The 22414-nt window shown below is 45.9% G+C and overlaps 1 protein-coding gene across 2 annotated transcripts in view; it reads left to right on the forward strand.

The window, feature by feature from the left end:
- NARS2 (asparaginyl-tRNA synthetase 2, mitochondrial) overlaps window positions 1-22414 on the forward strand; it is a 59548-nt gene that overhangs the window by 27033 nt on the left and 10101 nt on the right. Inside the window, exons 7-12 of one of the 2 annotated variants that reach the window (XM_082048095.1) lie at window positions 9130-9262; window positions 16424-16522; window positions 16958-16995; window positions 18963-19029; window positions 20277-20414; window positions 21851-21948. In XM_082048095.1, coding sequence (XP_081904221.1) covers window positions 9130-9262; window positions 16424-16522; window positions 16958-16995; window positions 18963-19029; window positions 20277-20414; window positions 21851-21948 — 573 coding nt within the window. Of the gene's footprint in view, window positions 1-9129; window positions 9263-16423; window positions 16523-16950; window positions 16996-18962; window positions 19030-20276; window positions 20415-21850; window positions 21949-22414 lie in introns of both variants that reach the window. The other variant, XM_082048094.1, reaches the window with a different exon arrangement.

Consider the following 22414-nt stretch of genomic DNA (forward strand, 5'->3'; position numbering starts at 1 on the left):
TCCTCTGCTCCTGGCGCTTGTTCCTGGGGAGCAGAGCCCGACCCCCCTGGCTCCAAGCTCCTTTCAGGCAGTTCAGAGATCAGAAGGTCTCCCCTCAGCTCCTGTTCTCCAGGCTGAACCCTACAGGGTTCTTGCTGTGATTCATATTTGCAGAGTTCATAGAATCAGTGTCCATCTGAAAAAAAAAAATTGATTTAAAATAAAAAGGTCCCCTTCATAGCTATTATAATACAGTTTCTGGACAACACATGTGTGTTTGCCACCCTGAAAGGAATAAAAGATTTAACACAATTGCTCCCCCCCGCATTGGTAACGTATTTTTACGGCTTAGAGTAGGAGTCACTGGGGTGATTAAGTTTTGAAGGAGATCTTTGCTCCCTGTTTTATTTAAAACATACTAGATCACTCCTTTGTAGAAGATCTCTGTCAGCTAGGGCATGGGAAATGGTTATTTGAATAAGTGCTTTAACTACTCTGGTGGCTTTCGTCAGCCCAGCTTGAGTTATCCTTGCTAATTGGTTGTTTTATTGACTTTAATTAGAAGTAATAATATCAAAACTGGGACAAAACAAGACTCCACTAAGATTAAAATACAGCAGTGTCATGTAGAAGGCTAGAGGGGCCCTGGCTGATGAGATCTTTGAGCCTGGAGCAGGAGCCATTGTGTAGCTCTGGTTAGCTCTTCTTTTTTCCTTTGTGTCTCAATTTTCTCCTATTCTCCTGCCATCTGTACACTAACCATACTGTGCCTAGGTGTGCAGGGTGCTTTGCCAGATAATTAGGATATATAGGTCATGTTGTTAATTAGAATAGAATCATTTCAGTTGGAAGAGACCATCAGGATCATCAACCATAACCTAAATTTAGCACTAAACCGTGTTTCTAAGAACCTCGTCTAAACACCTTTTAAACACCTCCAGGGATGGTGACTCCACCACTGCCCTGGGCAGCCGGTTCCAATGCCTGACAGCCCTTTCCATTAACAATTTTTTCCCAATATCCAATCTAAACCTCCCCTGGTGCAACTTGAGGCCATTTCCTCTCATCCTATCACTTGCTACTTGAGAGAAGAGACCAACACCCTCCGTGCTCCAACCTCCTTTCAGGCAGTTGTAGACAGCATTGTCTCCCTAGTTACTGAAGCATGCCTGGATTCTTTTCAAGCAGAAGTGGATGAGCTGGAGAGGATCCCTGTCCCAACTTCTCTTCTTGCTGCTGGAGCAGAGGATGTGACAGGGGAGCCGATCTCGGAGCGTGGCAGAGGGTCCTGCAGCCCCCACAACCCTGTAGGACTTTGCCATCTTCGACGAGGGAAACTGCTGTGTTATTTCAGTCCAACTGGCTGCGGGGAGCAGTTTAGCACTTCTCCTGTCTGGGAACTTAGCGTTTTTGATTTTTTTTAATTTATGTATTTAATTTTGGCTGCTTACAGAAGGAAGTGCAGTCCCGTGTCCTCACAGCATTAATTGAAACCTTAGCGCTCAGCGCACCAACTCTGCTGCCCAGGCCTAAGCCACACATACTGCTATAAAAGCCCTTGTCGAGATGCAGCTTTTCTCATCCGCACTTCCTCCAAGGGCAGACAGAAGTACATTTTCTATGAGGGATCTTTTATTACTCCTTTTTTCTGCTTTTTGTCTGGATAAAATTGAGTCCCCCCTGCCACCTTTTCAACAGAAACTTCCGTTTTCATTGTGCAAAATCCAAACCAACAAACAGTAGTAATGTGGGTATTATTTTTACATTGAGGTTAAAAATCAGGTATTTCTGTCCAACGCTGTGGTTTTATTTAAACACAGTCTACCCAGCTGAACGATGTAAAATATTCTCCCTCTTCTCCAAGCTGCTGGGTACCTCACTAACATCATTAGGAGCGTTGAGTTTCCAGCTCTTCCAAACCCCGGAGGCATTGGATTGGTATGTTTGGATGGTTTTCTTTGTGCTTGTGGTTTCTTATGCGGGGCCAGAATGTTTTTCAACGTCAAAATTTCAACATCCCTGAACAATCCCAGTCGTGCTTGGGTCAAGCACTGCAGCCAGCCGGTGTCGCCTGGCAGCCGAGCAAAGTCATCTGCTTATTTCGATGGAGCAGGAAGGTCCTCCACGCTCAAAATGAATATGGTCCTCCACGCTCAAAATGAATATGGTCATGCTGGAACGGAGCAGAATTAAATCAGATGGCTCGCTTTATTACTTTATTTGCTTCCTAAGGAAGAGGACAATGTGGCTGATGAAGCTCAGCTCTTGGGCTTTAGGGTCACCTTGCTCTCCTTTCCTCCTCTGCTGACATCATGTCTTATTTGGTCCTAAGGTTAGAAGTCACTGTTTCATTTTTTCTTGCAATCTAGATTTTAAGGAGGGGTTTGGTATGGTGGGGGGGAACATATTGTATTGAAACCTGAGAGAGGATCTCATCAATATTTATAAATATCTCCAGGGTGGGTGTCAAGAGGATGGACCAGACTCTGTTCAGTGGTGCCCGATGACAGGATGAGGGGCAACGGGCACAGACTGAAACGCAGGAGGTTCCATCTGAATATGAGGAGAAACTTCTTTCCTGTGAGGTGCCAGAGCCTGGACCAGGCTGCCCAGAGAGGTTGTGGAGTCTCCTTCTCTGGAGACATTCAAACCCACCTGGACACCTTCCTGTGTGATCTGCTCTGGTGACCCTGCGTTAGCAGGTGGGTTGGACTGGATGATCTCCAGAGGTCCCTTCCAACCCCAACCAGCCTGTGATTCTGTGAAGGGTCACACGCTGTGTTCATTTAGCACAGCCAAAGGTAAGATTTGGCACAAACGGCCTTTCAGCTTAACTCTTCACCACAGACCTTGTCGGAGTCATCGCTGTACTTGTGTTTATGCAGACACCTGTAGTATTCTGGGGTGAGAATGAAGGCACCCTGCAAATGAATAACTGTGTGTGTTGGTGTGGTTTAGTGCTTAGTCCTGAGTCACAGCAACCGGCTTCTGCCTCCAGCTGTGTCACTACCATGTGGTGTGACCTTGGCATGGGCTGTAAGCTGACTGTGCAGGCGTTGCATCTTCTTGATTAATAGCCTTGCTCAGAGTTATATCCCCTTGGTTCGACAGCACAAATAAATCTTGATTAACCCGGTAGCAGTGTGGAGTCCTGGCTCAGAAAAGGAGCACAATCCATTCCTGGCTTGGGAACGATCAGCACAATTAATTATATTTGGATTGCAGTGTAAAAATTGCCAGTGAGGCAGAGACACTTGGGCCTACAAACATTGCGTGAGTTTAATTAAAAGGATGATTTTAAGCAGCTTTGGGCACAGATACTTTCTACATTTCTCTTGCTTTCTGTCACTGCCTCAATAATGAATTGTCAATGAGTTCAAATGAAACAAGCTTCATTCTGTGTGGTGTAAAGCTCTCCAAGGGGGAGAGGTAACTGGTTCTCAAGGTTTTAGTAGCATGTAAAATAAGGGTGAAAAGGGAGAAGTTTCTCCCTTCCTGGGTGTTCATAGGGTGGAAATCACAAACATAGCCCGTGCAGGAATGAGCCTCCACCAAGGGATGGTCCTTGCAGAGGACACTGAGCCCCAGCAACACACCCAAGTGCTGCTGTCTGCACCCAAAGGGATTCTGGCGATCCTGAACCTCGAGCGGGCTCCAGCAACGCACCCAAATGCTGCTGTCTGCACCCAAAGGGATTCTGGCGATCCTGAACCTCGAGCGGGCTCCAGCAACGCACCCAAATGCTGCTGTCTGCACCCAAAGGGACTCTTGCGAACCTCTAATGTGGCCAAGCTCTTCACTCAGCATTTTGCAGGATGAAGCCCTGGCTTTTGCAGCGTTTCCATGTGTCAGAGGGAGCACTGTGGGTATTTTCTCTTGACCTCCTCATTAAGCTCGCAAATTTTCCCAGGGAACTGGGCAGAGCAAAACACAGTCCCCAAAAAGGGAGCAATTAATTAAGTGGCTCTGTGCCGCCTTCTGGTGTCGACCCCGGCAGCGCCTGTGAACTGCATCAATGCGCTCGGCCTCGCGGTCCAGAGCTCTGATCTGGGTGAAGCCGCCGCAAAGGGGCTCGTTTCAAAGCCTCTCTTGTGTTCTTTGGTAGCACGTACAAGGGCAGCGTTACAGACATTACTGCTCTGCCTGTAATGGCTGAGGAAAAAGGCTCAACAGATTATTTGGCTTACTTTTTCTTTTTTCCCCCCCTCCTATGTGTGTCCTTTTGTTGGGCGTGGGGGATTAGCACTACTCATTTTTGTTGTAAAGACTCTTGCGTGCCCACAGCCCCAGCTGACCTAGGCGCTTTTGGAGGCTTAGCTACAATTTTCAAGTTATTTTTAGATGCTGGAAGCCCTGCAGAGGTCTGGGAATGTGAAATGATTGATTATTTACATCGTACAGCATAGGAGTCCCAGCCCAGGACTGAGGCTCCATTGTGCTAGGTGCTGAATGCACACAGAACAAAATGACTGGTTTTGCCCTCTGTACCATGAATTCAGAGCGGAGTCAGCTCCCATCCCTCTTTTTCAATATATTTATACACGCTCAATGTGATAGAGCAGCATATAAAATCACAGATACGATTTTAATAGCAGATAAAGTACAAATAAAGGTCAGATTTGTGTAGCATGCGTTTCTTGATGTCTTGAATGTCAGAGCACAGTAAACAGCGTATGAATGCCTGGATGAAATATAATTGCTCACGCTCAGAGTTGATAACAGCGACTATATGTATTTTCAGCTGTATTTCTGTGTTAGATCCAGGCCTCTGGTCAGGTCACGGCAGCGCAGCACAGATGCCTTGCATTTCCAGCGCTCCTTTGATGGCTTTGCCAGCGTGACATCTGGCTGGTGTCCCTTTGCCAGGGTCCCAGGATTATGGTGAAATTCTCACAGTTATTTATATCTTTTCCTGAGGAATTAATGATTCCTTCTCTCCTTGCAGTCATGGATTTATATTGGGGTTTGGTGTTTTGGTTTGGTTTTTCTTCCCTTTTTGCAAGGGGCACTCAGGGAAATTCAGCCCTACCCCGGTGATGCTGAGTTCCTACAAGCTGTCACAGAGCCCTTACCCTTGGTATGGTGGAACACCTTGGGATAGTCCCTGAAGCTGCAGTGCTAACGGTTCATTTTGCAAATGTAGGTGGTGCTCAGTGTACAAGTTGGAGAAGGTTGGTCCTGGCAGGATGCCTGCAGCTGAGAAAAGACTGAAATTGGTTCCTGTGGGAGCTGTTCTGCACTTGTGCTCCCAAAAGCTCCGTCTCGGGCACAGAGAGGCTTTGTTCTTGCAGCACAAAACTGATCTGTGACTGCAAAGTGTTTGACCGTGGCTGGCATCTTGGAGCAGTAATTTTTTTTAAATTATTTTTAGTTATCTTGCAGCCAGCAAGTCCATTGAAAGAGAAATATCTAGTCGTCATGCTTGGGTTGCTCTTCAGTAGGAAATAACTACAGGTCAAAGTACTCATGGTCATAGAAATGCAGAATAGTTTGGATTGGAAGGGACCTTCAAAGCTCATCCAGTGCCACCACTGCCATGAGCAGGGACATCTTCACCAGCTCAGGTTGCTCAGAGCCCCGTCCAGACTGGCCTGGGATGTCTCCAGGGATGGTTCATCCACCACCTCTCTGGCCAACCTGGGACAGAGTTTTTACCCCAGTGTAAAAAATTTCTTCCCCATATCTATCCTGGCCACCCTGGATTGCTGGAGACTGTCATCAGTGCCTGTGCCTGGACAGCCGCTGGGAAGCGTGTGTCTCACTGAAGGCAAACTGCTGCTCTGTGGGATGGGATCTTCTGACAGCTGTTATTACACTTAAAACTCTTACATTTTGGAGACTTAATGCCAAAAGGAAAGTAGAGACCTGTGCATGAGCACTGGTGTGGCCAGCAGGCCCAGGGCAGTGACTGTCCATGTGCTGGGCACTGGGGAGGCCAAACCTCGAATCCTGGGGTCGGTTTTGGGCCCCTCACACCAAGAAAGGGCTTGAGGTGCTGGAGCAAGTTGAGAGAAGGGAACGGAGCTGGGGAAGGGGCTGGAGCACAAGTGTGATGGGAGCGGCTGAGGGACCTGGGGGATTCAGCTGGAGAACAGGAGCTGAGGGGAGACCTTCTGATCTCTGAACTGCCTGAAGGGAGGTTGGAGCCAGGGGGCGTCGGGCTCTGCTCCCCAGGAACAAGCGCCAGAACAGGAGGAAACAGCCTCAAGTTGCACCAGGGGAGGTTGAGGTTGGATCTTGGGAACAATTTTTTGCAGGAAGGGATTGTCAGGCACTGGAACAGGCTGCCCAGGGCAGTGGTGGAGTCACCATCCCCAGAGGGGTTTAAAAGATGCGGAGATGAGATTCTTAGGGATGTGGTTTAAGTGACAGCATTGGGTTAATGGTTGGACTTGGTGATCTTGAGTGTCTTTTCCAACCAAAATGACTCTATGATTCTATCAAAGCCAGCAGTCCTGGGTGGGTATTTCAGCGGTTGCAGGCTTTTCAAAGTATTTTTGTCATGTGTCATGTACTGCCCCAGTCACTATCTGAACTTGTGACTAAGCTGATTTATTTATGGAAAATTCTTTCTTTAACTGAGGAGCCACGGATTGAAATATTTTAGCAAGAGCCTGAAACATGGACACGGGCAGCCCAAGAGCCTTCCTCTCCTGTTTCCCACTGCAGACCAACCTCTGTGCCCTGGCAAGCAAAAGTTTTTGACCAGCTCTGCCTTAAATGTTGAACAATTTTGGCCGAGTGAGTGATTGTTTCATATTTGTATGTTTGTATTGCTGTAGCAGTTGAGGCTTTTAAGCTTTGGATCCACGACCTTGTTGTGCCAGGTGCTGTAGGAACATGGAAAAACAAAATAAAACAACAAAAAAAGGCCTTGTGAGGAAGAACACTCATTTCTCTATAACCCAAGACAACAGATGGCTACAGATGGGGGAGCGCAAGGAACCGATGAGATAATACTGACCTTTGCAGTGAGTAATAGCCTTGGTACATCACTTATCTAAACATTGCTAAGGTTTTATAGACCATATAGTAAAGGGCAGGTGGCATTTTGGAGGAGAATGGTCAGGGTTTGCTCAGCCTTGAGAAAAGAAGACATAGGGGAGACCTCCTCACCATGTTCTAGTATTTAAAGAGTGACTACAAAGAAGAGACTCCTTTTTTACAAAAAGTCACACGGAAAAGATGAGGGGCGACAGATACAAGTTACTCCTGGGGAGATTGTCTTTGACACAAGAGGGAAGTTTTTCATAATGAGAACAATCAACCATTGGAATAATCTCCCCAGTGAAGTGGTGGATTCCCCAACATTGGACACTTTTAAGTTTCAGCTGGACATGGTGCTGGGTCATGTTTTCTAGACCGTGTTTTGGCCAAGGAAGGTTGGACCAGGTGATCCTTGTGGTCCCTTCCAGCTTGGGATTCTCTGATTCTATGATCAAGTGGTGGCAGAAGTTTGCAGGAACATCACATCGAGCAAGAATGGCAGCATAGGGAAGAGAGGCATGTTGAAAATTATGCTTGAGCAAAGATGTTTGCTGCGGTCGTGTAGGAGAGAGAGCAGGTACAGGAGGAAAGTAGAGACAGAAAGTGTATTTGTTTGAGATGAGAAAGCAGAAAAGGGGAAAAGAAACCTACAGGCAGGCTGTATATTCAGAGTCTTGACCTGGAACTCTCTTCTGCTGTGTTTACTGCCAGCAACTCAAGGAAAAAGAAAGTGCTGTTTCTTTGGATCATAACCTTTAACCATCGTGTGACATGAGGGAACAGACAAGTGAGGCAGAATGTGTGTGTTCCTTCATTCACAGTGCAGATGCTTCCATAAGGAGCAAAGGGAACATGCTGCTTTTTGTAGCATTTATTTAAACTTCAGTTTAACAAAATTAGCCTGTGCAGAAACTTCAGCGAACATCCTTTTTGAGTTGAAAGCTTGCAGAGCAAGATGCAAGTCAAATGCCAATCCCAGCAATTAGCACGCATCCTTTCATAAGTGTTAAACTGTACTTAATCTCTACTGGTGAAGTTCTTTTTCTCCTGCGTGCTGTCTACAGCTAAAAATAACGTCAAGTTTAAGATGTACCAAATATAGCAGCTGCCCAGTCCATTTTTCTTCTGAAGCAGCTCACTCTCTCCCCAATCATGGTTTGCTTCCCATGCAGCGTGGAATTAAATGGAGCTATTGCAGAATCTGGGAAGCTCTCACTGGCTTGAGGAGCCCAAAGTGCTCGTAGCCCACAGTGTGTAAAAGGTATTGCTTGGAGTGCACCTTCCCTGTTGTAAAAATAAACTGTTTCAAGGTGTGTTGCTGTTTGATGGGAAGGATTCTTGCGAAGGGAGAATGAAGAAGGCTTTTGTATCCTGCGTACCGCAACATGACGTGACTGCAGAACGAGAGAGGATGTGTTTAAATAGCCTCCTCGGAAGGTTAATGGAGAAATAGCTTCGTAATAGGAAATGCATTGGTTGCTCTGGCATAAAATGATATCCCAGATGTGCTCTCTGCAGCAGGGACCCCTTGTAGCTGAACTATTTCCAGCTATGTGGAAGGAGCCCAGTTCTCTATCTCAAAGGCTGTTTTGGCAATAGACTTTGGTGTTGCCACTAGAGGGGGACTGCAGGCCGTACACCGGACACCATCCTGCTGGGCTTCACCATTCTCCTCCAGCGCTGACACCAGCCCAGCAGCACCAGCACCAGGACCTCTCTGCTCTGTGGGGCTCTGGGGTGTCACAGTACCCATAAAGTTTGGGTACCTTGCAGCCAAACAAATGCGAAGGGGCCTGGATGAGGGGAGCCTGACTGGTGCGATATCTGGGTGCTTCTCCAGTGATCTGGTTCTGCACAATGTCATTTTTTATTCTCACACAGCTACAAAAAGTGTCCTGAGAATGAATAGTGTTCAGTGAAAGCTGAACAGCGTTTGTACAACCTCACCGAGTCACGGAGTGGTGTGAATAACCCCTCTTAAAGCCCGGCTGAGGCGTTGTAATAACAACATACCAAACAGTGCCATTAAATTGCTTGAAGATCAAATGGAAACGTGAGTGCTTCCAGATTCTGGGAGAAACCTGAACTTGTGGATAGGGCTTTCAGTATTACAGACTCACTTGGGTGCTGGGCCTGACCTGCCTGTTTATTGTCTCTTTGCAGGGCTTTTACCCACGTGTTCACCTTCGGCCCGACGTTCCGAGCGGAAAACTCCCAGAGTCGCCGGCACCTGGCAGAGTTCTACATGGTGGAGGCTGAGCTGTCCTTCACTGAAAACCTCCAAGACGTCACGCAGGTGAGCACTCCTAATGTCTGTGCAGGACCATTGCCAGACCATCTTCCTCCTCCCAGGGCTATGGTCCTGCCCTCAGCTGAAGTTGCAGTACCTCTCACAGAATCCCAGACTGTTTGGGGTTGAAGGAACTTCTGGAGATCATCCAGTCCAACCCACCTGCTAACGCAGGGTCACCAGAGCAGATCACACAGGAAGGTGTCCAGGAGGGTTTGAATGTCTCCAGAGAAGGAGACTCCACAACCTCTCTGGACAGCCTGGTCCAGGGCTCTGGCACCTCAAAGGAAAGAAGTTTCTCCTCATATTCAGATGGAACCTCCTGTGTTTCAGTCTGTGCCCGTTGCCCCTCATCCTGTCACTGGACACCACTGAAAGGAGTCTCACTCACCTTGTGGGATCCAGATATAGGTTGCACAGGGACTTCCTGAGCATCAGGGTTTGCTCAGCAGAGCTGAAGCCACAGAGGAGATTTGAAAGGGAAGATGTAGGTGCGAACACAGCCCTCATCTGAATGGGGGGCTGCACAGTTGCCGTATTGCCAGGAAATGTGTAAATATGCTTGACTGGCACTAATGAAAAGTAGCATTCTCCCCTTCAAAACCTTCAGCATCTCTCCATGAATCTGAGCCTTATTTTTGCAGTCTGTCCCTTAGTGTGCTCTGTAAAGAGCTCCTTGAAAGCTGCATTGAAATCTCAAGTAGAAACTACAGTTCCTGGTGTACGCTATTCACTGGGCCTTTAGCAGAAGACTGAAAGAAATCCTTAGTCAGCAAGCTTTTGATTTTTCAGGATTGACCTCTCAGTTGCAGTTTAACCACGTGATGGATGCTAATGCATCTTACTAGTCTCAGCATAAGCCACCTTATGCCCAGTAAGACTTGTGAGTAAACATCCACATGCGCTCTCATATATCAAATAAACTCCTTGGAAAGCTATTGCAAAAATAGCTTTAAAAAGAAAAAGACCTGAGGCACTGGCTACAGATTTATAAAATAACATCCAGGTGGTGGTTTCTTCAACCTGGGTCATATACAGGCTGCTGAGTCAGTATGTCCCGACAGCAGAGTTGACGTGCTCTGTCTCTTGTGTGTGCTGTTTCTGCATCTTGGATGTCGGGATGGCACTGGGCAGCCTGGGCTGACCCACTGGGAATCTCTGTGCTCCATCATTAAGAGCATCCCGCTCTTTCTTTTTGTAGGATGATAGTGTTATTGCACAGTTTGGGTTGGAAGGGACCTTCAAAGCTCATCAAGTGCCACCCCTGCCATGAGCAGGGACATCTTCACCCAGATCAGGTTGCTCAGAGCCCCGTCCAGCCTGGCCTGGGATGTCTCCAGGGATGGTTCATTGACCACCTCTCTGGTCAATCTGGGACAGGCTCTCACCACCCTGATTGTAAAAATTTCTTCCTCATGTCTGGCCCGAATCTCCCCTCTTTTAGTTTAAAACCATCACCCCTTGTCCTATCACAACAGGCCCTGATCAAAAGTCTGTCCCAATCTTTCTTATTGGCCCTTTTAAGTCTGGAAAGGCCGCACTAAGGTCTCCCTGGAGCTTCTCTACTCCAGCTGAACACCCCAACTCTCTCAGCCTGTCCTCATAGCAGATGTATTCTGTCCCTCCAATTGTTTTTGTGGCCTCCTCTGGACTTTATTCTTTATATCCAATGTTTCTCTTCTACTTTTCTCCAGAACAACTTTGTGTATTCTTAGAGCATAGCATACGTGTATGTTTATGCATTATTTCCTAAACCCCCTGTTTCTCTAGGTAATCAGGAGCTGATTGAAATCTTCCCTGCTTTTATCTGGTATAATAAGCAAGGCCTCTGTTAAGTGGTGTTTGAGCCCTTGAACGCAGCATGAACATATCTGTGCTCTTGTGCTGAGAACCCTGATTTCTGGGCTTTTGAAGTACAGACAGCCAGTTCAGGCAATTCAGAGAATTAGTTTTGGGATCTGTCCTGGAATGTGTAGGACATTTTATTTGTAGGGAAAGGAAGATCTTCCCCCCTTGACTTGGCTTTTGTTGTTGCTAAACATCTTGTGAAGTCTCAGCTTGTGCTCTCCTCTTTCGCTTCTTGCCTCTGTTGCAAAGTCTTTGACAAGAATCTTTCTCTATAACAGAAAGTCCCCAGGCAGCCATCATTTTGCACTCCTCATAGCGAGCCTACATTGCGACATACTTTGTGATGTTCTCATTTGCAGAAGTGGAGTTCCTGTTTCATTTATTTTTAAATCCTTGGGCAATCTTTCTTAGGAAAAAAAAAGCAAAACAACAAACCCCCAAACTGACAGCTGCACTAAAGCCTAAGTTAAGTTTCTTTTTCCCCACATAACTGACCTAAATTCAATGTTCTCTCGTGTATCTGCCCGTTGGGCAGTTTGTCCATCGTCATCTGCAAGTTCTTTGTTCAGTGCAAAACGCCCAGTTGAAAGCCCTGGGGGCTACTGGCCAGGGTTAGCATCTGAACTTTGTCCTCACATAAAGAGCTGGATTGTTTAAAACCTATTTTTAAAATTGGGATTCAACATTTGGACTGAATACCTCTAACTCCAGCAAGTTAGTGTGCTGGGAAGGCTCCACTTCTTCAGGGACATCTTGAAGTATTTGCTTATATATCAATAAAGAAGAACCTTGCTAAAAGTTCATTGGTGAGGCTTGAGGTCTTTCAGCCAAATGTAGGAAAGAAATGTAGCTTTCCTTACAAAATAAAAGCAAAAAAAAGCTAATTTAATAACAAAGTTACATGTATTTTGGAGCAAAGGGCCTGAAATTTTAGAGCAACAGCCTTTTTTTCCCCACTATAATTGCACAGAGTAGTGCTCAATTATTCCTAAATTAGCAGCACAGTTGTTGTGAGGACTCATGTGTCTTGACCATGCAATCTAAATTTCTTTTCTGTGCCAAAACGTGTTCCGGTGCTACAAAGGAGCTTCAACTCTCACAATGTTGACTTTGTGTGGCAAGTCCCACGTGCTCCGTGCAGTTCTCTGCACTGCGTGGCTGGGTGATGGTGTTACTGCTTTGGGGTCTAGGGTGTATGTGAGCGTATCTACAAGAGTCTAGTCAGGAATTTGATCCAAGTCCTCTTCCCCCAAACTGGATGAGAAAGAGAGGGAGTTGGAAAAGGTCAGATAAGACAGGGGAAGGTGTCCAGTTTGTATGGAAGTGCCTGGACTCGCTGCAGCCATCGTCCCTCCAGTCCCTGAATTGGAGTTCATTCTCATCTGTCATCTGAGATACGTCCTGCCACCCTCACTTCAGTGCTGTGTGGTGTAGCTGTATTTGTAGGTCATTATCTTTTATTTTTCATTCCACTGTCTTGGCAGCGCAGTGGATTTAAAGGATCTCACTTCACTCGTGACACTTATGGCATCTCAGAGAGGCCATATGATGCAGTCATTCTTGAATTTCATCAAACACACACAAAACCATGCTAAAGAAACATAATTTAGGCTGTGAAGTTAGGAAATGCGAGAAGGAAGTGTTCCTGAGAGCACTTTTGGGAGTTAATCCTGTGTGATCTGCTCTGGTGACCCTGCTTTAGCAGGTGGTTGGACTAGATCATCTCCAGAGCCAACCCAAACCATTCTGTGGTTCCTTAATAGATCACATCCTAGCACCACTGTCTCTTTAAGAGATGGAACCTATATCTCTTTAGGATGGAGAGTACAATTTAACACACAGTATTTGAGCTCTGTCCTGAGGGCTGAAGTATTGTCTTCCATTGCTTATGTACTTTATCAAAATTAATTTGCTGTCATTACAGCCCAGTGACATGGAGTGCTATTACCTCCGTTTTACAGAAGGGAATTCAGGCATGAAATGAAATCAGGAGCACTGAGTTTGGGTGCCAGTTTCAGGGACCTTAGATCTGAAATGTGGATGTGGTTTGATATCCAGGATAGTTCACACTCAGAGTACTTTCTGTCTTCAGTGCCAAGGCTTAGGTAGTTGGGCAAATCCGCCTGCAGTCCCAAGGGAACGGGCACTGGTAGTGACATGGAAAAGGTTTGTTCTCAGTGTCTTGGGCAGCGCTTTTTAGGGACATTGAGGGATATACAGGGCTATAGGTTCCTCCTCTGAAGTGGCATCCAGCTGCCATAGCTGAGGCTCTTCCCATTTCTTAACTTCCATCAGGGTTTATTGTTCAGCTTTGATGCTCAATGGAGCGGTGATCTGACAGACAAGAGCCTCCTTCCTTTCACAGCAGCAGCATCTCTCCAGAGAGGGTCCTGAGCAGTTGGTTACAGAGCAGAAAGAAGGGATTTTATGAGCAAGATCAGATGCAAATCTCCCCTCTGTGTCCGTGCGTATGTGCGCACACGTATGGTGTGTGTGAGCAAGCACGAAGGCGAGAAATTATAGTCCACTTGGTGAATGTTTCATATGTAAATACCCTGTGATCTCCACTGCATCCATATGCATGGCCCAGGTAAATGCATAAACAAAAAATCCTACTTGTGATTTTTCTGAAAGTGTCGTATATAATAAATATGACTATTTGATCCCTTCTCGTAGTGCACAGCACCTTCAATTGCTGCTGCTGACATTTACCACTGTTCTCTTGATGATTTCCTCTGTTTTGACTCTGGTCATAATTTTATTTGGGAAGAAGATAAGTTGCAGTATCAAAAGATCCGAGCTAAAATTAAACAATACAGCTGGGAGCTGCTCCTGGTCAAAATCAGAGAGTTAACCATTCAGTGGCACAGCAATAGGATTGATACTGCTGAACTACTTTGAAAGGTGCAAATCAAGAGATAAAGGCTGGGAAGGATGAGGGAGAAGGGAAAACTTCTACCTCTGTCCTCCTCCCGGCACGATTGCTACATTTCCATTATGAAGCAACCAAATTAATGGGCTTTTGGGAATCAGGAGACCCACCTCTGAGATGAGCTCCTTGCCATGATTCCCATGGCTTTTTCCCTCTGTAAGTCTCCTATCAAACTTGTTTCTTGCAGGATTCGTTCAAACCAATCACTTGGTTATATCTCCAGCTCACGCTACTCCCTCAAACCAGTGAGCCATTGGCTGTGCTTCCCCACTCATTTTTCATATAGGCTGCTTTCTAGTCCTTCATTATATTATCTGCTTAAAGCCATAACTTCTGAGTTGAAGCGCTTTTTTTTCCTTCTTTTCCTCTTTTCCCCTGCACTGTTTGTGCGTAGTACATTTTTGGCATAAATAAGAATAAGAGCAGTGAGGAGGCCAATGCATGACCCACGTGTCTGTCTTCTTTGCCAGGATAAAACCTCAGTCCCAAACCTGGAAATATTTCTCAGATTGTTTTTCCCATACCACCCACATCTTTTTTCCACAAGAGGAAGCCGCGCATGTTGAATGCTGTGGGAACCTAATTGTTACTTTATCGCACAGCAAGGGGAAAAAAAAGTGCTAATTAAACAACGTGCTTTTCTGAAACCAGATGATACTTTCATTTTCTAGAAAGAGGAAGCTTAATGTAAAATCCCTTCGTCTGTGCTTGGTGAAACCAGATGACTTGCCAAGAAGTTTTCTAATTTCATTTGCATAAGCTTTTTTCTAGCTCCTTTGAAGAAAGTTCAAAGCTGACTGTTTGGTTATTTGCCACTCAGCAGCAACGCTAGCTTTTAATTTCCTCTGTGTTTGAGTACCAGTTAGGGGTAAAACTGTTTATCTCCATATGATAATTCTGTTCCTTTATTTGGATCTTCTCCTTTTGAAACAGATGGCCCAGATTGATGCAGGAGTCTAGAGGCTGAGTTTGGCTCCAGAGGTGTGAAAACGGGCTGGTTTACCAGCTTCTCTAGGCTCGTGGGACACCGAGGTTGTTCATCAGCACTGAGCAGCGTTTCAGCAGTTTGGGATGGGTGATGAAGGATGTTCTACACACGAGAGTTTGAACAACATGCCTGAAATCTCATCTTGGCTGTGTCAGTAGCTCAGCTTCCTTTCTGTGCCTTTTGTTCCTCTTAGCCTGTAAGGTCTGGTTACTTGCACGGCAGAGACCTGCTTCTTCCTCAGGTTCATCTTCTCACATTTAGTTTTCCCTTGGCTTTGCAGTGTCCAGGGAATGCTACTTGCCCAGGTGGATACTTCCCTTCTCTCAACTCTGTAATTAATGAAGTTGTTTTGCTCACAGAAAAACCAACAGGAATATGCCAGGACATTCAGAGATGCTTTTAGTTGAGAAAAACCTGGTCCCATCCCAGGCTGAGGTGACCTGCAGCCCAGCTGCGTTGCTCTTTTCCTTGCAAAAGAGATAAAGAGGGTGATTTTTGAAGAAGAGCTGGGATCAGCAATATTACACAGGTCTCAAATACCTACTTTTTGCAGGCATAATACTACAAGGAGTCATGGGAACGCTTTATCTGCGCAGCAGCATCTTGCATGGTCTGCTTTGCTTAACCAAACGAGAAAATTACTCTTAAAACAGGTTGGTCAAAATGCAGCAGCATCCCACGTGGGGGCTTTTTTTGTTTAGAACCAAAATGACATTTGAATTTCTTCATGGGTGAAGCCAATTTTGCTGGATAACTATATCCAAATTGGATGATAATGTCAGGTAGTTAATCCACATTAGTTTAGGGAAATGAAACCACATCTTTCTTTAGTTTCTCAAGCATCCCTGCATTGATGTGTCCTTCGCTTTAGCTCTCTACTGGTCTCTGTGCGTGTTCTCTTTGTTTTGCTCTTAATGCACAGAGTGTCTCTAGCTGGGATCTGTTTGATGGGCTGGCTCTACACAGAACACATTTATTCTCCTCTCTTTTAGTTCTACCTCTTCTAACAACAAAGCAGAAAACCAGAATCGCTCATTACAGGAAAAACACCTCACTAATAATTAATCTGAGACTAGTCACCACAAACAATTGTAGTTTGTGTGTTTGTGGCTGACCAGGGCTGCTGCTTGAATATTTTAGCTGTGTTTTTTTCACCGGAGACACCTGACTGAAGGTACTGAGGCCATCAGCAGACACTGAAACCCTAAACCTGCAGCAGAAATGCCGGTTCATGGCCTGTTCAGCTACATTACCAAACTGGTGCCTTCTTAGGCAGTCTGACCATGCAGAAGGACAGAAACTCCTTCCGTACCCTTTGGCTGATGTGGACCGTGTTTTATTTATCGCCTGGATATCTAAGCAGTGTTAATTTTTCATGGACTCCTGTTTTCTCTGTTAGGTTATAGAAGATCTTGTCAAGACAGCGACAAGCACTGTGCTCTCCAAATGTCCTCGTGATGTTGAGCTTTTTCATAAATACGTAGCTCCTGCCCAGAAGGTAATAAATATGACAAGAAAAAGCTGTAATCCTGTTAAGCATTTTCAGGGCTTTTGGCTCTAGGGAGGCTTAATTTTTTAATTTATTTTTAACTGCATTGTCCCGTGTTAACAAACTGTGAAGAGTTAGAAGTCGTCCTGAATTTAAGTGCTTTCTCAGGCCAACAGAGAGAGGATGCACAACTTTCTGTAACCAGTAGCAAGTGTGGTAGAAGTGCTGGTGTCGCCATCATTGAGCAGCCTCTGAATCATCAGCTCCAATAACCGGGTACCCTTTTAGCCCTGAATGGCCAGGAGTGGATTTTGACCCATATTTAGATCACGATGCAGAGCAACAAATTAAAACTTAGAGGGAGGCAGCTTTTCTGAGTTTACTCTGGGCCCCTAAACCCTTAGGAGTAGCTTTACATTTTCATTTTTTCTTGTTTTGACCAAGGACAGGTTGGAACAAATGCTGAAGAACAAATTCGTGACGTAAGTACTTTTATTTCAAAATGATCTGGAGGAGGGCTTTTGGGCAAAGGGTTCCTGTTTTGTGTACGTTCTTTTTCTTTCTCAACTCAGTTTCTTCTGGGTCAGCATCGTGTCTCCAAAAGAGCATGAACTGCAGTTCCCTGTGTTCTGTTTGCCAGTTGCCCTCCCATGGCAGCTCAATCTGCTGGCCTTTGGCTTTTGCTTGCCTGGACAAGATCCTCTTTCCCTTGGGGTGTCCTGCGCAGTGCTTCCCTCACTGTCCTGCCTGCTTTTGGCTTTGCTGCTCCACCTTCCTTCACACTTCCACTCCGATGGCTCCCTTTTATCAAACCGGTTTTGGATATTTAAAAATCCCAATTGGTTTTCTATTTTCAGTTGCTTATGCAACTCCTTTTCCCAGTTGTCTGTGTGCTAAAGGAGTGATGGGTTTTGGTTTCCCTCCTTGGCCCCCAAGAATACCTACTCTTCCCCATCTTTTCAAATAGTGGTGCCCTCTGTTTATCCCATTTATCCCACAGAACGTTGTAGGGCTGCTCAGCCCAGGGCTGATGTCTTTTGTGGGGATGGACTTTTGAGCAGGGCCTCTTGCAATAGGACAAGGGGTGGTGGTTTTAAACTAAAAGAGGGGAGATTAAGGCCAGACATGAGGAAGAAATTGTTGCCCCTCAGGGTGGCGAGACCCTGGCCCAGGCTGGCCAGAGAGGTGGTGGATGAACCATCCCTGGAGACATCCCAGGCCAGGCTGGACGGGGCTCTGAGCAACCTGAGCTGGTGAAGATGTCCCTGCTCATGGCAGGGGTGGCACTGGATGAGCTTTGAAGGTCCCTTCCAACCCAAACTGTTCTACTATTCCTGTCATTCAGGATAGAACCTCCTTGTGCCTTGTGCCTGCATAAGCACCATGGGACACCTCAGTGAAGTCACTCTCTCCCCATTTCAGGCCTTCTCTGGACCTCACTGATATTCCTGAGGGGACAGAGTTGCAAGGACAAAGAGTCAGCCCATCTCTCTCTCTTGTGTCTCCTTCCACCAACTGCTGGCAGATCTGGGGCATTTCCAGTTTACACATACCAGTTACATGTGTTGAACCTGTGCCAGTGATAAATCTCTCTCGTACCGTGGCCTCACATAACCCGAACACATGGAGCAATATGTTCCTTCCGGAGGTATTTCCTCCAGAAGCCTTCCCTGCATTAGTGAAACCTTGTAACTGGGTGTAAAGAGCTCGTGCTTTTTAAGTAATTTGGTTTATAATCGGATTTAGCCAACGATACAGAGGGATTAAATTATTGTGAGTGGGTTATTCTTTCCTCTCTCTGTCACAACATGTGGCTGATGTGTGGAAAACTTGTCAGGAAAAGTATCTTCCATTGAGTCTCAATGTCCTGTTATCAAACCTGCAGCGTCTTTCACTGCGCTTTTTCTGTTTGCTCTGCCATGATGCTGCTCTTTTGTACTGGTGGAAGTTGGTGGAGAATCTGCTCTCAGATCTTCTTTGCTGCAAATAAATGGTATGATTTTTGCAAAGTAAAATGAAACTGTTTGAGCTACAAGCCCTTGGCGCTCTGGGCTGTTATTTTTGCCTGACACTGTCCTGAATGGTAGAGCTAAGTTGTTGGTCCTGTGCTGATGAGGGCACATTACCCAAATTTCTCTGAAGCAGTTCTCTGCAGACCTCACTTCTCACTGAAATGCATCATTGCAATAACGCAAAGCTTTGCACTTCCTGCCATGCGTGTAGCTGAAGCACAGGAAAACACAGAGTTCTTGCCATATATAAAATGGTTTTTGGTTTCTGTCCAAAGTCGCATTGCTGGGAAGTCTGACATCACAGCACAAGTTGGCATGATGGTGGGGAAATGCCTCCTTAATTTTCCAGTGCAGCGCTTAGCCAGAAAGCTTTCTTGTTATTCCTTTCATAGTTATCTTAAAGACTTTCTTCTTTTTTTTTTTTTTAACTCTTGCAGAATTTCCTACAATGAAGCAGTGGAAATTTTGAAGCAAGCTTCTCAAACTTTCACTTTCAAGCCAGAGGTAGGTAGTTGCCTGGTGGCTTTTCCCCTGCGCTTGTTCTTGCACACTTTATAGGTCTCATTTCTCTCTGATGCTACAAAAGGAGTCACTTTCCACAGGTTATCTGCCTCCTGGGATGTTTACTCCATTGTAACCCAGGTTTTATTTTTGCCCTTTGGGGTTGAAGTGGGAGCAATATAAATAAATATAATATAAACCAAAAGTTTGACAAGGACCGATAAGCCAAAACCATTTCAAAATACCATGTAACCTAGACATAGGTGAAGGGAATCCCTGGTCTTTCCAAAGCACAGGTGTTCCCTGGGAAAGAGAATCATATGCTGGTCTTTCTAACACTTTCAAACACGCAGACCAGTAGGGAGAGCATTTGTGGTGGTGCTCGTGTGTATACTCATTAATGTTTCCCTCGTTTTAATGCTTTGAGGAAAATAACCCTCTGGCTGAAGCCACCTTTGTAGCCGGTTGGGTGACTGTCTTGTTTCTGTGTACAAGTGGGTGTAGAATCTCAAATCCTGTATCTGTGCTGCCTTGATCTGAGACAGCAAACTCAGGATATTTTCAGCTGAGGAGAGTCCGCAGAATATCAGTTCTCCGCTTCTCCTTCTGCTCCCCCAATAATCTTTGCACATTGTGTAGTCGGCTGGAGGTCTCCAGTCAAAAGCCACATAATTTATAATGTCACTGGAAGAAAGGAGAAGTGAAGGGCATTGCAAATGTCCAAGGTTTCTGATAACAAAGAGTGGGTTGATAGGATACTGGGTTTTCCTAAGTGAGAATTAATGTAGCATGTAACAGGACGCAGCAGGGAAAAGAGCAGTCCACCCAGCAAAGCTACTTTATATATACCAACAGTAATTCTGAAATAAGGCTGGCTTCTGGGTTGATTAAGCTGAATTTGGATAGGTGCCCATTTCCCTTAAGCTATGTGGAGTGTGGGTTTTGGGAGTTTGTTTGTTTGGCTTTTTTTTCCAATTTGATACCAGATGCTTGGGCTTGATGCAGGGACGATCTGACCCTGTTTTGTGGAAGTTACACTGTGTTATTTTCATTGCTTTGCTCTGCCTTAAAGCTCATGAAACTCTGTCTGTTTAGCAAATTTTCCCGACGGCCTGTGTGAGGAGTTGCTGTGCTTGATTTTGTGTCATTCAAAGCCGCACGTCTCTCCTACACACAGATTTTGCTGTGTCTCTTGCCGCAGGCAAGATGCACCAAAGCAGGATCCCAGGTCCCTTTTGTTGTCTTTACAGTGGGGCTGTGACCTACAAACGGAACATGAGAAATATCTGGTGAAGCACTGTGGGGAGGTTCCCTTGTTCGTGATTAACTACCCATACGACCTCAAACCTTTCTACATGCGGGACAATGAAGATGGACCTCAACGCACGGTGAGTCCATGGGTCACACTTCCACTGCTTTTTTGGCTAAGCATGTCTTAGCCTACTAACAGACAGACAGATGAGGACAGTCTTCTGCTGGGCCTACACTCAAGAAGTCCAAGATAAGATATGACCATCAGATCATCCTGTTCAGTCTTTTTCCTGTTGTAGATTCTGCCCCTCTGCTCTGCTCTGGTGAGACCCCCCTGCAGTGCTGGTCCAGCTCTGGGTCCTCAGCACAGGACACACATGGACCTGCTGGAGAGGGGCCAGAGGAGCCCCAGAAATGATGCGAGGCTGGAACAGCTCTGCTGGGAGGACAGGCTGAGAGAGCTGGGGTGTTCAGCTGGAGAAGAGAAAGCTCTAAGGACACCTTATTGTGGCCTTTCTGTACTTAAAAGGGACCTGTAAGAAAGATGGGGACAGACTGTTTAGCAGGGCCTGTTGTGATAGGACAAGGGGTGACAGTTTTAAACTAAAAGAGGGGAGATTCAGGCCAAACATGAGGAATAAATTTTCTACAATGAGAGTGGTGAGAGCCTGTCCCAAGTTGGGCAGAGAGATGGTGGATGAACCATCCCTGGAGGCATCCCAGGCCAGGCTGGACGGGGCTCTGAGCAACCTGAGCTGGTGAAAATGTCCCTGCTCATGGCAGGGGTGGCACTGGATGAGCTTTGAAGGTCCCTTCCAACCCAAGCCATTCTATGACATCCCCAAAGCAGGAACAACAGGAGAAGGAAGATTCAGGAGTTGGGTAACGTTGAGTTTTTGCTTAAGTCCCTTAAGGTTAAGTTTGCTATAGTTCCTTTTTTTCCTGGTAAACTTCTGCCCTACCAGGTGAAATGCCTAGAATTGCATGACTCCAAGTGGTCAGCAATTCTCTTGTCATCCATATGTAGCATCCATGTAAACCTCAAATAGCAGATGGACACAAGAAGCTCCTGTTCCAGCAGTCTCATACTTTGAAGGTGTAATTCCCCATTGAACTGAGACAACCTGTAGCATTGCTTCTGCTAAAAAGAGCAACTACCCCACCATATACCACTGTGGCTTTAATTCTAGCAGCAATTCAGCTGTGGGATAAGAGAAGTAACACTACAAAACAAAACAAGAGAAGGCAACCAGCCCAAACCTAACAGATCCTCACTCTTGGATCCAGCACAAGTGCCACTGACCGATTGGTGTCGTTACCACTAGAGCTGGCTCAAGGAACGGGGGCAGACAGGGCAAACACAAATTACAGCATCAGAGCACTGTAAAGTTCCCTCTCAGCCTTCTCCTGTCAACAAGATACTTTTCAAGCATATGCAAATACTTACCTAAGTGTTCTGGGTTCTGTAAGAATTACAGTAGCTTTTTACAAACAACCATCGCCGTCCACTGTACTTCTACCCCACACTGTGTGGCTATATGGCATGACTCAAATCAGTTTTCTTTCTTTTAAGGTTGCAGCTGTTGATCTCCTTGTACCAGGAATAGGGGAGTTGTGTGGAGGCAGCCTGAGAGAAGAGCGACTGCCCTTCCTCGAATCGCGCTTACAGAGGTACAGAAAACCCCATCTAGCCTGTCCAAGAGGGTGTTTCAGCAGCTCCTAGTGGGTTGGCAAGGAAGAGGAGTGGGTGGGCAACTGATGGTATTCAAAATAAGCATATTTTTGTCCTTGAGATATTTATCTGAGTAGGTGACTGCGAACTGGTGAAGAAGTTCTTGTGCTTCTGTTGTAGAGTAGGCAATGGTGAGGTCCTACCTTGAATACTGCATTCAGTTTTGGGCCTCTCATCATAAGAAGGACACTGAGGCACTAGAGAGAGTGCAGAGGGGGTGACAAAGCTGGTGAGGGGCCTGGAGCACAAGTGTGATGGGAGAAGCTGAGGGAGCTGGGGCTGTTAGTCCTGGAGAACAGGAGCTGAGGGGAGACCTTCCTCGCTATCTGCAACTACCTGAAAGGAGGTTGGAGCATGGAGGATGTTGGTCTCTTCTCCCAAGTAGCAAGTGATAGAATAAGAGGA

Source organism: Streptopelia decaocto, assembly GCF_964273445.1.
Source record: "Streptopelia decaocto genome assembly, chromosome: 1".
Classification (NCBI taxonomy): domain Eukaryota; kingdom Metazoa; phylum Chordata; class Aves; order Columbiformes; family Columbidae; genus Streptopelia; species Streptopelia decaocto.